Below are 14,994 nucleotides of genomic sequence, written 5' to 3' on the forward strand. Positions count from 1 at the left end.
GACCAGGCTGAGGCCTGAATCCAGCACTGGCCTTTCGCAGCTTCTTTCTCCCTTGGCCTCACCCTGCTTCTCCCATTTCTTTCCCTATCGGCTTCTCTGAGGGCGCTCCCTCGGTAAATCATTTGCACAGCAAACCTGTCTCAGACTCTGCTTCTAGGAGCCCGCTCTACAGACAACCATGGCACGGCCGGGGCAGGGGCTTCTGAGAAGGAAGGGAAGCCTTCAATGGCTTCGGATCCCATCTACGCCGCCAGCTACGTGGGCAAGCCCGCATCTCCAGCTCCGCTTGGAGATGAGCTGGTTTGAGTTCCCGGGCCTGCCTCTGCTCCTGAAGCTGCCTTCTCTTCCCTTCCTCCCATGACTCACTCCTCTGGTTTCTCACAGTCCTCTTAAGTTTTGGTGTTGGTGATGGGGAAGGGCTGGACGCTGGTGGGAAAGTCGAGAGGGCCCGGGTGTAGGGTGGAGCCGTGGCCCTTTTGGGGTCCCTGTGCCTTGGAGGGCTTCCTCCTTCTGCCCCCAGCTTCGCTATGCAGCGGAGCTGGGAAAGGCACGAGCCCGAGGAGGTGTCTGTGCTACTTTTTCAGACACCGGAGCTGCGTAAAGTCCGCAGGGCATCCGGTGGGAGCCAAGCCTTCAGGACCCCGCCGCAGGTGAGATGAGGGGTCCTTCTCCCAGGAAAACCCAGCCCACTTCTCTCTCCCTTTGATGGGTCCCACCACGAACTGATTTGAGGAAAGGAAGACGTTTCAACATTCCAGTACGAGAGCCCCCCCGCCCCTTCTCTGCGACTTTTGTGCCCCTCCTGTTTCCAGGTGCCTTTCTGTGTCAGACCCTCCAGGGGAGAAATGCGAGCCGCACCGTCAGGGTGAAGACTGTAGCGGGCGCTCGTGCTCCAGAGATGACCATGGTCGCGAGGCCTCCCACGAGCCCATCCCGTGACAGGGACCCGGCAAAATGGGCAGTGCTCTGCTGGGGCAAGTCACGACTACCGGCCAGGGCCAGGCTGCAGGGCCAGAGCCACGGAGCGCTGTCTCTGAACGCTTGACCTCCCCCTTCCGTGGTGAGTGGGGGTGGGTGTGCAGGGTCAGGGGCGTAGTGGGCAGAGCCACGGTCCCTTAGCTCAGGGGTTGCCGACTCCAGTGCTTACAGGGGCCAGGCAGGTGCTGGAATGAAGTCAGGCAAGTGGGGTCTGTGGCAAACCAGAGGGCTCCTGCCAGTGTCAAGGAGGGTGGGCAATGTGCCAAGAACTTGTTCTCAGGGCCCCCTGAAGTTCCCCGGGATGGGGTGTAATTCATAGGACAAACGTTTGGCAGAGAGGAGCAAAGCACAGGAACCGAGTGAGGAGGGGTGAACACAGGGAGGTGTAGGGTTAGTCCTGCATCAGGGGTCTCGGCTGGCTGCTTCCAGAATTTCCCGGAAGCCCTGGGCCCCAAGCCATCCCTCCCCCGTCCTGCCCACGTTCCCCTCCGCCGACGGGTTTCCCACACTGCCTGTGACAGCGGCTACGGTTCCCACCAGCAAATGCAAGCGTGTGCCAGGGCCTCTCGCGGCCTGGCTCCAGTCCAAGCGGCAGCACCCGGCCGGCTTCAGGGACAAAGGTGTGCGTTACCTCACTGCACCCTGGGGCCGGGGGCTCCACTCTCCGCTGCTGCCGCCAGTCTGCCTGAGCCACACTGGCCTCGGCCTCGGAGGAGGGGGTCTCTGACACCTGGCTCCAGGCCCTGGGCTTTGGGAGGGCCTCTGGGCTGCCGGAAACAGGCTGGGATTCCTGCTGAAGAGACCCCCAGCCCGTGAGCCACCCAGCCAGAGTGTTTTCCAGGGCCCTGCCTACACGACTGGAACACTGCCTCCTGCCCTCTTCATGGGGGCCTCCTCTCACTGACGATCAAGGGCCTCCAGGGCCGGAAGCGGGCCGCTGGGAGGCTCCTGGCCAGCCTGGCATAAATCTCCCCCTCCTCCCATTCCCTGGAAGGGTGCAGCTGGGCTGTGATGCCCAGCTCCAAAATGCTGGCAACTCCACTTAGGAAGGATACGCTGACTTCTCCCATGAGTTCCCACGGCACTCCTTACACACACACACACACACACACACACACACACCAGCGAGCCAGAGTCAACAGGCTCAAGAGAAGGAAAGGAAAAGGAGCATCCTGGAGATAAGTGGAGGCCGTGGTCCTGGCAACACCCACATGGCCCTCTCCCAACTCATGCTGTCACTGTCCCGCAGCCTGGTCTGACTCAAGGGGCGGAAGCTGGCCTCCGGGACCGCTGGGAGGCAGAAAGCTGTGGAAGCTAGCCCGAAGCCTCAGCTTCACTTCTACACACGGGGAACCGTTGTTCCTCACAGCAAAGCCGCTCAGGGCAGGCCTAAATGAAGCAGCCAGGATGGGCCCAACCGGACAGAGAACCACTCACTGTCTGACCTGAAGACCTAAGGAGAAGCCATCTGAGCCTGGCTCAGGCCACGGGAAAACTGAGGGGGCGGGGGGCACCGTCTCTTTTGTCCAGACTCTGGTCCTAAGTGTTAAAAATAACAGGTTGGGAGATAAGATAGTGCTGTCTCTGACACCTGCCGTCTCAGGGAGGCTTATTTTTAAATCTCAGAGTTAGCCCTGGGCCTGGGAGGAGGGGGAAGGGCAGTGGCGAGGTCAGGAGGCCGCACTCCTTCCCCACTAGGACATTCTGGTCGGGGGTCCAGGATGTCTGGCTCTGTCGCAGGCGCATGAGGAACTCCTGGCAAGCCTCTCTCTGGCCGTACCTTGGTTCCCCTTTCCGTGTGATCAGCTCTCACGGCTAGCATCAGATGAGTGATGGGCAGCAGCCCGTCCCCAGGTCCCCTCCGGGCTGGCTTGGGAAGAGAGGGTTGACAGCTGGCCTCTGCACCCCTGTGTGAGGCTGCCCTTTGGGAGTGGCCTGTCGTCTACCTCCATCCCATTCCTGCTGGGGCAGCTGCTCTGAGCGAGGCTGGGATCCCCGGACAGCAGAGCCCTGGGCCCTGTATGCGCGGGTGCTGCACAGGTGGGCGGGGGGCACTCACCTGCTTACTGGACTCTTCCTCTGTGCCCAGGCTGTTTTCCTCCTCCTCCTCTTGCTCATCTGTGTCTGACTCAGCCACGGCAATGGGCACACACACAGGCTCTGTATCCCCCGGGGTGCCCTGGCCTGGCCGCTTGTCTTCCTCAAACCGGGTCTCCTTGCGGGCCGGAGGCGCCTTCTCTGGCTCCGGGGGCGGTGGGGGTGGGGAGCCGGAGGTGGCCACACAGCGGGGCAGCTGGCCGTGGGCGGCAAGGGCCGCGGGCTTCTGAGGCCGCCGCTGTAGGAGCCCACAGCAGAAGTCCCAGGTGGTCCGCTTGAGGAAGCGCAGGCCGCGCTGGATGCGTGCCAGGGCCAGCTGGAGGTTGTTCATCTCCCCGTCGTCGTCGGGGGCCGTGAGGTTGTCTGCACTGAAGGAGCTGAGCAGCAAAGCCAGGAAGAGGTTCAGGACCTGTGGAGGCAACAGATCCGGCTCATCGAGGCGGGCACCACACCAGAGGCATTCGGCCTCGGGTCCGTTATGGGGAAACTGAGGCCGAAAGACCTTAAGGACTGTCGTGGCAAACAGCTCTGGGCGCGAGCCCTGGGTCCTCATCCTAACGCTCCAGTTGTCTTGAACATAGTGAGTTTGGCTATAAATGAAAGACCAATTCCCATCCCTTTTCCCAAGGGCTCGGATACAGTCTGAGTTGAAGTCATTCAGGCCCAGGGTCAATGGCAGAACCATGGCTTCATCCAGACGGGGCCTGGAGACGGGGCCTTGCTACCTTGGGAGTAATGGAGGACTGTGGGGCTAGGAGGGGCACAGCATTGCTCCCTGGGAAGTGGGATCCAGTCTGGGATCACCAGGGACAAGACAGAATCCCACCCAGAAGCAGTCTAGAATTCCCGGAGACTTTCCTGGGAAGGGACCTCTACATCTGTTGGCGAAGGAGGGGCTGGTTCGACACCTGAAAATCTGGGGCTTCTGCTTAAGGACCTGTGTCCTTAAGAGACTCCTTAAGTGAGGTGTGCAAAACCCGTCTCTCTTTGCATGGTCTGGACTATTGCTCGCTGTTAAACCATCCTATAAGTGCAAAGCTTTAGCTTTTGTTAAAAAAAAAAAGAGCAGTTTTGCTGAGTGACAAGAGGGTGGCCGTGGGTCCATTTCCCAGCCTCGTGGAGGTTACGTGAAAATGGTGGTGGGCTTGTTCCCACACGCGTCGTCAGGCTGTCAGGCCAGAGACACAACCTCCCCACCTGCGGGGGCGGGGCTTGGTGCTTTTTCCTCCCAGCTGCCCCCAGAAGGGAGTTCCCTCAACGGGGGCCCCCACGGCAGGGAGCTGTGTGACGATGTGTGTGCAGTTCTCACTAGTAACCCACTCTGGGCCCCTCTCTGGCTTCTCACAAGCCCCTAAGACATGCCTCGCCTCGTGCCAGCCAGAGAGCTAGGGATGAGAATTCTGAAGAAAGCAGCAGTCCAGTTGGAGCGCCGGGAGTCAGAAACACGCCTTTAAGGAGTGCACATTCACAAGGACGGTATGGGAAGGTTGAGAAGCAGGATCTGGTGTTCTACATGGGGAGATGATCACTTTTGACACCAGGCAGCCCTTTTCTGTCACCCCTGGGGGGGTGGGGCACGTGATGTGATTCAGGGCTGCTGTCTACACTGACCTCTGGCCTGGCCCTGGCCTCGGCCACACTGGCCTAGGCCTGGCCTGCTTCTGCTCCCAGTTGCCCAGCCCGGACCCTCTGCCCTCGCCCGTGCCTCGCCTCCAGGTATCTGGGGTCTAGGCTGGGGGGCAGCGGGGGGGGAGGGGGTGCCTGGGCAGCCCTGTCCACCCTTACCAGGCGCCAGGTCCTCCCTTGTGGCCTGCTTCTGAGGCTTGGTTTCTTCCAGTGCTTTCCCTGTCAATCACGCTGCCGCTCCCCAGCCCCTGCCTGATCATGACTTCCCATTTCAATGGCAATCTCGCTTCCACCCACGCCCGGCAGCGGCCCAATTCCTGAGGCGACCAGGGTGGAGGCTGTGTGGGCTGCGTTAGCTTCCCTCCTCCAGCGGCCTCTAATCTTCTCATCCCCAGGCAGATCCGCTAGGAAATCGCAGGGCTGTGTGTGTGAGGGCAGCGGGCCTGGCCCCGGGCTGAGAGCCTGGCATACCCGCGTCCTCCTTGGAATACACAGTCTGGTGGCCCCCGGGGCTGGGCCAGGGCTCAGTGAGGCTCCATCCTGAGGGGCGGCCAGCAGAAGGAAAGGAGGGGGGTGCACTGTGTACCGATGCCCTGCCCCCTCTCTGGGCTCCACCTGTGGGGCTGGGGGAAGCCTGATCCCAACCTGAACCGGGCCCACCCTTGCATGGTTAGGGCACACTGGAGGAGAAAGCGGGCAGGCTTGGGGAAGGGCTCTGGAGCCTACAGCCCACGGTACTTGAGCCAACCACAAGCCCTATACTGTGAGTCTACACGGCCCACACCACAGGAGTCGGACCATGCGGGTGTGATGTCTGAGCACGTACGGACCACCTGTGTGCTCAGGCAGGTAGCTTCATGTCCGCAGTGGACAGTGACTTCTTCCTGAACCGCTCACTTGCCTCTTCCAAGAGCTCATTCTCTGGCATTTGGAATTTTGATCTCCCTCAACTCCAGAATCCCCCACATTTAAAGATACAAGGCAAGAAGCACATGTCCTAGGACAGACAGGTGGACATGGGAACAAAGGCCTGGGTCGCTCGTGACAGGGTAGCAGGGACTGCCAGCATAGCTACCCAGGATGACATACGAGCTCCCGTGGGCCCTGCCTTACCTGGGCCACCACCTGCTACACCTGTGCTTTACTCCCTCTGCTCTTTCCCACTCTAGCATCACCTGTCAGGTCTGCTCCAAATCCTCCTCTAGGAAGCCTTCCTTGATTTCCCCTGCTGGAGGGGATCAGTGCCCATGGGCTCTTCCTTAATGCCTCTGATCCTTCCAACCAGATCGACAGTTATTTCCGGCCTGTTTGAACTCTCCACTTCCCCACTCTCCCGTTGGCGAGCAATGTCAGGGCCACATTCACCTCTGCATGCCCAACGGCATCTGCCACAATATTTTGTATGCAGCAGGGGCTCAGTAAATGGCTGTTAAGCTGAACTGAAAAACGATGTGATACATCATTGGTCATAAATAACTACTATAATAGCGGGCAGATGAATAAATAAATAAGTTAACAGATATAAAACGAGTCTATAATAAATAAACAGGTAAATCGGTGGGTGATTGAAGGAAAAAGCAAATGAAAAGTGATGTGAGTGGATGGATGGACCAGTGAGTGAGTAAGGAGAGAGCTGGACGGATAATGGGTGGATGGATAGGACTGGTGAATGAGTGAATGGATGAGTGTGTTGCCAGATGGGTGAGTGGAGGGACAGATAAGAGAGTACGAATGTGGGTGATGGATGGATGGCCAGGTGGAGGGATGAATAGGTAGGGGTGTGCGTGTGTGTTTATGAACGAAGAGGGGTTGATGGATGGGTTTGGACGGGCAGAGAAGTGGAGGGGTAAAAGAAGGAGGAAGTGGGGATGGCCGGAGGAGTGAATGAATAGATAGGACTGGTAACTGGGTAGACAGATCGACAGAGAGGTGGACAAATGGACGGGCGAGTTGGCGGGTGGGTGACTGGTAAGTAGACCGGTGGCCGGGTCGGGAGGCGTATGGACGGGCAGAGGGTTGGGAGAATGAGCGGATAAGTGAATCGATGGACTGGTGATCAGCGCGTAGGTGGATGAGTAAATGGGTACAGAGGTGGTGGATGAGGAGACAGACGAAAGGACAGGTAACGGACAGGGGGATGGACGGACGGGTAAAGGGATGATGCGAGACTGATGGGTAGACGGACGGTTCGATGGAAGGCCGAGTGAACGAGTGGCTGGATGGAAGGAAGGCCAAGTGAATGGACAGATGGGTGGCCGGGCGGGTGAGTGTGTGTGTGGTGTATGTGTGGCCAACTTACCACGAGGTTGCCAATGACCATGACAAGCAAGAAGACCAGCAGGCACAGCGACTGGCCGGACACCTCCATGCAGTCCCACATGGTCTCGATCCACTCCCCACAGAGGATGCGGAAGATGATGAGAAAGGCGTGGAAGAAGTCCATCATGTGCCAGCGAGGCAGCAGGCCCGAGTCGCTGATGCGGTGCCTCAGCTCCGAGTAGTTCTTGCCAAAGAGCTGCATGCCCACCACGGCGAAGATGAACACGATGATGGCCAGCACCAGCGTCAGGTTCCCCAGCGCCCCCACTGAGTTCCCGATGATCTTGATGAGGGTGTTCAGCGTGGGCCACGACTTGGCCAGCTTGAAGACACGCAGCTGGGGAGGGAGGCGTCATTGTCCCGCTGCCCACGGACACCCTTGCCCCACTAGCTCCCGCCTGAAAACCCAGGGAGCTTGTGGGCACGTTTCCCCAAGAGCGGACACTGCTGTTCCTCTCTACAGCCTGAGGGCAACTTCACTGGGCGCTGCTCTGGGAGTCAGGTCACCGTGTCCAGATCACCACCCCCCCCCCCCCCATCAGCCCTGCTCTTCGTCCCTACACCGGCTTCCGACTCAGGCTCACTTCCAGGAACTTCCCAGTAGATTCCTCCAGCATGGAATGTCCTTCCTCTTCCAGACTCATCCTCCTCAGGTCAAACCATCTCTGATTTGCCCAACTGCCTCCAACCTTCTCTCCTCTCAGTTATCACGGAGAAAGGGGGCAGGTGCTTAGCGCTTACTGGATACCTGCTGTGCCAGGCCCGGGCTTAGGATGGCTCACCTCACTCAGAGCTCCCAATAACCACAGGAGGCCGGCACTTACCTCCTTTGACAGATGAAGAAGCCAACCCTGAAAGGTGCGGCAACTTGTCTGCGTCCATTGGATCATGGCAGCGGAGTCGGGGTTAGAACTCATAGCATCCACTTTCTCGACTGCCCCTACCATCCTGCCTTCCCAAGCCCCCAGTGAACCCAACATTGCCCAGACCTCTTCTAGGAAGCCTTCCCTGATCTCCTCCAGCCCCCTGCGTGGACGTCTCAGGCATTCTGCACTCAGAGTGGTCCACAGACCAGCAGTTTGGCATCATCCTAGACCTGCTAAATGAGTGTCTGTGGTTTCACAAGATCCCCAGATGATTTGTATGTGCATTAGAGGTTCCCACATGCTGACTCTGAAACCAGGAGGGCAGAGCCCCAGGGGAGCTGTCGGCAGACCCGGCTCCCACCCGTTCCTTGCCACGTGGCTTTGGGAAATTCGTTTCACTTAAGCCTTGCTCTCCTCATCTGTGAAATGGGTATGCAGTAATACTAGCTCCTGTCCTGGGATCCTATGAGGACTAAAGGAGGCACGGTGAGCCACAAAGAGCTTTGCAAGTCGTCAGGACGGCCACCCCAATAGTTCCCCCAGAGGAACCTCTCCGATCTCGCCCCTCTCTGTACCCCCCACGTCACCAGCGCTGGGGTACCCAGCAAATAGCTGTTGGGTGAAGGCACGATGGGTCCGAGCAGGGGAAAGTGAGTGGTGGCCTCAGGGGGTGGGGTGGCCTCAGTGCCCCGGGCCCTCACCCCACCCCCCTGCAGCGGGCCCAGCCGGGTACCAGGCGGAAGGAGCGAAGCACTGACAGGTTGCCCATGCGGGACAGGCCCAGCTCCATGAGGCTCAGGATGACAATGATGCTGTCGAAGATGTTCCAACCCTGCTGGAAGTAGTAGTAGGGGTCCAGAGCGATGATCTTGAAGGTCATCTCTGCCGTGAAGATCCCCGTGAAGACCTGGGGAGGCACACAGATCGGGGTGCCCAGTGTTTGGGCTGGAAAGACCCTCTGGCCGGGAGGGGCGCCCTGCTTCTTTCGGACTCTTGCAACCCCGGGGGCACCACCCCCCCCCCCGGGCTGCCAGCTCTGGCTGCACCCCGGCTCCCAGTGGGTGCTTGCTCGGCCACGGCCCAGCCCCTCGGGGATACCTGCGGCCCTAGCTCACTCTTCAGCTCACCACCCGCGACCCGCTGGCCCGGCCCTCAGAAACAGCCGGGCCCGCCTCAGGCTCTAGGCAGACTCACAGCTCTAGGAGGCACCTGGGGGCAGGGGAGGCCGAGGTGGGGGTGACACCACCCAGCCTGACACCTTCCGGCCCGTGTCACCGCCCGAAGTGCTCTCCCTCCGCGAGGGCCAAGTACACGCATTCCCGCCAACACTCAGGGCTCTCATGTCTCGGGGCCTTTGCCCCTGCTGTTCCTGCTCTGCCTTGTCCACGCACTGAACTCTCGTCACCGCAGTAACAGCCAGCCCCCCCCTTCTTGAGGCCTTGACAATGTGCCAGCCCCGGGCTGGAACGCTCCTTTTAACCCAACCAACAACTCGACGAGGAAACGGAAACACAGAGAGGTTAAGCAATGTGCTCGGGGACACGTAGCTAGTACCTTCGAGAAGCAGGAAATGAATGCAGTGTTGGGCTTCAAGATTTAGAGGAACCGCCTCTGCCTCCTGAAGAAAGTCTCCAGGAGGCAGAGGCTGGGTTTCCCTTGGTTCGTTGACACAGTGCAGAGCCACCCAGCCTGGACCAGCAGAGCCCCGCGGTCCAGGAGCCCATCGCGTGGTGGGCCAGGCAGCCGTGATCATAACCAACTGCTCTGCAATGTGCCAGCTGCCTCGACGACGGGAACGTGGCTCCTGGAGGTGGGGATGGCCTGTGCAGGCCCGGCTGGCAGGAAGTTGGGGCCTTCTTGGAGCTGAGGGGGTTATTGTGAGGGCAGTGAGGAGGCACTGGGGCGTTCTGTGGGTGAGGGGCCAGACCACCCCTGGGGACAGTACCGGGGCTTCAGCAGCTGTGACGGAGGTAGAGGCCAGGGATGGGAGCCTGAGGTAGCCTGCCGGGGTCAGTAAACAGGAGGGGATCACCTAGCCCTCGGCACCCTGAGGGGGCTCTGAGCCGAAAGGAGAGACGGAGGGGTACCTGCATCGGCCCCTCCCCCTGCTGTCTGGATAAGGGGTGGGCTGGGGGCAGGGACTGCTACTGGCCAGGGTGGGGGGTGGGGCAGCGGTGGGGTGGGTGGAGCGGGGACCAGACGGCAGGTGGGCGGGCCCCATGCTTCAGCGGTCCCAGACGGAACTGTTCCCCCACCAGCTGTGGTCTTGGGGAAGGGAGGGCCCCCCACATCTCTCAGCCTCAGCTCCAATGCTTGGGCTGCCCTCACATGTGGGGAGACATCCTTGGGTTCTCCTGCCCCTTTCCTCCGCACCCAAGCCGGCCTCCGGGTTCTGTACGCAGAACCTTTCCATCGCCCTGACTCCATTCTCCTCCTGCTCTTCCAGCCACGCTGGTCTCCTCCCTGCTCTTCCCTCCTCAGGGCCTTTGTATGTGCCGCTCCCTTTCCCTGGGCCATCCCCTCCTCCCCCAGTCACCGGGCTGGGCTCGTTCCCTTCAGGTTTGGGCTTAAAAGCCACCTGATGGATGAGGCTTCCTGATGCTTAAAATCATGACCCCCTCCCACCAAACTCCTCATCCCTCTTCCCTGCTCCATTTTTCTTTCCCTCACTTACCACCATCCGACATACTGTGGATGTGGCTGCGGATTTGGCTAGACTGGAATCTCCACAGGAGAGACTGTTTCTGTCTTACTGTAACAAGAACAGTGCCCAGCCAGCGGGCAGTCCACCAATATTTGTCAAATAAACACACACATGGTTGGGCTCCCGACCTTCAGCTCCTACAGTGCCCGGTGTCCTGCCAGCCACACTCCCTGCACTGGGTCTCCCTGGGAACCCCTAAGGGTGGGGCCTGGGAAGCCCCTTCCTCTGACCCCGGCTGGCCCTCTGGTCTCCCTCATCACCTGCCTGAGCACGCCAGGGTAGGTGGGTTCTTAAGGCCCGTTCGACAGACCCACGGATGCTAACACTCATTTCTGGGAAAGGAGTTCAGGAAAGATCCCTGCCTCACTTTGCCCGGGTGCAAGGCTATTCTGGCCGCAAGAGAGCAGATATTAGCTGGCATTGGAAGTCAGAAGAAAAAGACAGCAGAGGCTCTTGGGGAATGCCTCTTGGGGGAGTGATCACTGGAAGCTCTTTAGACACGCAGCATCTTGAAGAGCCCCGATCTGCTCGAGCAGAACCTGCATTTTGACTAGATTGCCAGGTGATTCGAACACTGGTTCTCAAACTTGAGGCACTTGGGGAGCTTTAAAAATACTGATGCTTGGGTCCCACTCCCAGAAATTCTAGTTAAATTGGACTGGAGTGCAGCCCAGGTACTGAGTTGTCTTTTGTTTGTTTGTTTTTGTTTTTAACTTCCTAGGTGACGCTAACATCCGGCCAAGCTTGTGAACCATTGCTTTACAAATGCATACATTTTGGTGCCTGAGTCTTCCTTCCAAAGGACCAGCTCGGGGTTTCTAAGGCCTTGTGATCAAAGCTTGATGGTTTAAGGCACGCAGAGAACGGCAGCCGGACCCGGGTTTCAAAGCTGGATCTGCCACTTTATGATCTTGGGCCAGTTTCCTCATTTCCCTGAGCCTCGAGTGTCCTCCTATGCAAAATGGGGATGATAACAACCCCATAGGAGATCTCTAAGGGTTAGAGCCAATGGATGCAAGGCAGAGGCTCCCATGAGAGGGCCATTATTGTCATCGGCAGCAGCTTTTATTATGATGGATGCGAGTGGCCAAGAGCGCCAGGCCCAGGTAGGGTCTGCCTTCAATTCTGCCCGTTTTATAGCCTCACTGGGATCTGGTCGGCAGAGGCTGTGTGGGTGGGGACGTGCTTTCCTTGACTCCTGGCAGGGGGGCCACTGCGCAGTGCTGATGGAACCATAAACTTGCTTTTAAAATTTAATTATTTGTAAACATCCTTCAATACCAATTAAACATGATCTATGGCATCTTCCTTCCTTCCCTTCCTTCCTCCCTTCCCTTTTCCTTCCTTCTTCCCTCCCTCCCTTTCTTCCTCCCTTCCTGAACAGTTGTGGAATATTCCACTGTACAGATATGCCATAAGTAGTTTAACCATCTCCCTGCAATGGGCATTCTTTTGTTCCTATTAAATACATTGCCATGATAAATATCCATCCACATACATGTTTGAAAACATCTTGCCCAGTTCTGTTCTTAGGATAAATTTCTGGAGATGGAACTGCATAGTCAATGAGATTCTGACACATATATTTCTAGTGGTTGGAGTTTGAAGAATGCATGATACCCTGTCTTTGCTGCAACTTGCTTTGAGACATAAAATGCGGTCATTTTGTAAATGTTTCATGTGTATTGTCTTTAATTGTCGGGTGCTGTGCTCTGCACATTCAATAAATGAAACTTTTTATTCCTGTTATTCAAGTCCTCTAGATCCTTGGTGATCTTTTGCAAGCTTGACCCATCAGTTATGGAGGGCGGCCTCTCACTAAGATTGTGGTCTTGTTAAATTGATCTCACTGTCTGCTTTACATATTTAGAAGCTATGTAATTTGGTGCATGAAGGTTTAGAGTTCTATATTCCTGGTGAATCGTTCTTCCATCTTTATGTTTTGGATGTCTTTATCCCTCAAAAACACTTTCTGCTTTAAAGTATTTTTTTGTTTGGTATTAATATAACTCTATTAATTTTCTTGATAGTATTTGACTGTTCTATCTTTTTTCCATTTCTTTTTCTTCAATCCCTTTTAGGGATTTGTCTCCCAAAATATGTTTGGGCATCTTTTGTAAAAAAACATATAGCTGTGTGTAATTTCTTTGCCAAAGTGACGATCTGTCTTTTAACTGGTGAGTGCAGTCCCCACTTCTATTTATTGCGATTTCTGGTATATTTGGACCTACGTCTTCATTTTATTTTGTGCTTCTATTTTTTTTTTTTTTCTTTTGCTTCCTTCTATCAGGTTGAATTGTAAAATTGTAAAATTCCTCTATTTTCCTCTCTACCGGCTTGGCAGTTAAGACTTTCCATTCCTATCCTCTTAGTGGTTGCCCTAAAAAGTTTCAACAATCAGTCTTGAGTTCATAACATCTAAATTAATATTTCATAGTGTACATGAACTTAGGCCATCCTACCTCCAATCCCTGTTCCCTGCCTATCTTAGATGCTGCTGTTGTTCAATATTTTAGTTCCTACTTTTTATACCCTCCAATCAGCAATCCTTATCATTATTGTATTTACAGTCAATGCTTGCTTGGTTTTTCCCACATTCTTACTATTCCTTTCAGGATCTTCTCAAATCCTATTTCTGCAGTCATTTCTGCATATTTCTATTTCTGCATATACCTCTTTCTGAAGTATAAATTTTTGTTATTGTTTCAGAGAGACAGTCTGTGTGTAGTAGGCTCTTGGTCTTTGTTTAGCATACCTTTGTCAATGGTAGGATGATGGGTATAGAATTCTAGGGTGTCTAGTGTTTTCTCCCTGAATTGTGAAATGATTAGGTCCCTGCCTTCTGGATTTTGTTGAAGCAACTGCGGACTTTGCCGTCTTTCTAACTGTTGTTCCTTTAGTAGGCAATCTTTCTTGTTTTGGTTGCTGTATGATGTCTTTGCTTTTGATGTGCAGCATGTCTAGATATCTTCTTTATCCTGTGCAGGATGTAATTCCTGAATCTAAGGGTTCATTTCTTTTTATCAGTTCTCACCTATTCTTTCCTTGAATATTCCTTTGCCCCCATTCTCCTACTTTCTCCTTCTGGAACTCCTGTCAGCTGTGTGCCTTACCTGCTCATTCTGACTCCGTGTCTCTGAACCTTGATTTCATAATTTCTGTCTCTTTACTTCCCTGTTCTACATTCTGGGCAACTTCCTTAGATCTAAAATTATATTAATTTAATTCTCTCCCCAGCTATATGAATGTGCTATTTGATTTATATATTGAGATTTTAATCCCAATGACTGTTTTCCATTTCTAGAGATTTGATTTGGTTCTTTTCCAAAGCTGTCTTATTCTTTTATGTTTTTAATTCCTTCTTTTTTTTAATGTTTTATTTATTTATTTTTGAGAGAGAGAGAGAGAGAGAGAGAGAGCGTGTGCACAAGTGGGGGAGAGGCAGAGAGGGAGAGGAAGACACAGAATCCAAAGCAGGCTCCAGGTTCTGAGCTGTCAGCCTATAGCCCGACACAGGGTTTGAACCCATGAACCGTGAGATCATGACCTGAGCCAAAGTCAGTCACTTAACTGACTGAGCTACCCAGGAGCCCCTTTAATTCTTTCTTTTATGTCTTTAGTTTTTACAAACATTCTTACTTTATAATCTCTATTCGACAGTTATATCATGGGACATTCTTAAGGGGATAAGCCTCCGTGTGTGTGTGTGTGTGTGTGTGTGTGTGTGTGTGTCTGCTGACTCTTCTTCATAGTGGGGTATTTCCTTGTGTATTTTGTAATTTCGAGAATACACTTGGCCTGGGTTAAAAGTGTGTCTTTTCAGAAATGTTTTGTGCTTGCTTCTTGCAGCAACATATCAACATATCATAGGATCACTTTATCTGCTAAACTTTAGGCATAGGTTCCAGAAACACTCAGCTATAAACCCGAACTCCACATCTACAGAAGGCCAAATTCATTGTCACAAGCTTCCAGGGGTTACTTTTTCCTCCTCTTCAGTCCTGGCTGAGACTGACAAGCTTCCTTCTATATCATTTCCCAGATTCAGTGCCAGGAGTTTTTTCTGGTTCACTGTTCTGCCAAATGTAGGGCTATATTCTCATGGGGCTACTCAGTTCCAACCCCTACTCACAATGTCTAAAGACTTGTCTTGTCTCTACATGTTCACTGAAATCCAAATCCCCACATTACCCAAATCAGCAATATCACCTGCTCCCGACCCCCACCCGGGGAACTACAGAAACACCTCACCTGTAAACTGCTATGGCTTTTAAGTTCCTTTCTGTTTTTGTTACTTGGGGATTTTTGTTATTTTCTCATGAGCTTTGATATGCATTTCAAAGAATACGTCCTATATTTTTAGTTGTTTCCTAGTAGGAGACTCATCAGGATTTTGGTTCACTG

The 14,994-nt window shown here is 54.7% G+C and overlaps 1 protein-coding gene and 1 long non-coding RNA gene across 8 annotated transcripts in view; one reads left to right on the plus strand and one right to left on the minus strand.

Annotated features, from left to right (window-relative positions):
• SCN5A (sodium voltage-gated channel alpha subunit 5) overlaps nt 1–14,994 on the minus strand; it is a 92,660-nt gene that overhangs the window by 25,321 nt on the left and 52,345 nt on the right. For 3 of the 7 annotated variants that reach the window (XM_047875693.1, XM_047875695.1, XM_047875700.1), the window contains 4 exons: nt 8,620–8,793; nt 7,001–7,357; nt 3,038–3,484; nt 1,610–1,771 (listed from right to left, as the gene is read on the minus strand). In XM_047875693.1, the coding sequence (XP_047731649.1) occupies nt 1,610–1,771; nt 3,038–3,484; nt 7,001–7,357; nt 8,620–8,793 (1,140 nt within the window). The remainder of the gene's footprint in view (nt 1–1,609; nt 1,772–3,037; nt 3,485–7,000; nt 7,358–8,619; nt 8,794–14,994) is intronic. The other 4 variants (XM_047875696.1, XM_047875697.1, XM_047875698.1 and 1 more) reach the window with 2 other exon arrangements.
• LOC125175276 (uncharacterized) lies at nt 547–2,788 on the plus strand. The gene is made up of 3 exons (XR_007155734.1): nt 547–650; nt 813–1,060; nt 2,228–2,788. It is a non-coding gene; the product is annotated as an uncharacterized LOC125175276 (long non-coding RNA).

The sequence above is a fragment of the Prionailurus viverrinus genome, chromosome C2 (assembly GCF_022837055.1).
Source record: "Prionailurus viverrinus isolate Anna chromosome C2, UM_Priviv_1.0, whole genome shotgun sequence".
Taxonomy (NCBI): domain Eukaryota; kingdom Metazoa; phylum Chordata; class Mammalia; order Carnivora; family Felidae; genus Prionailurus; species Prionailurus viverrinus.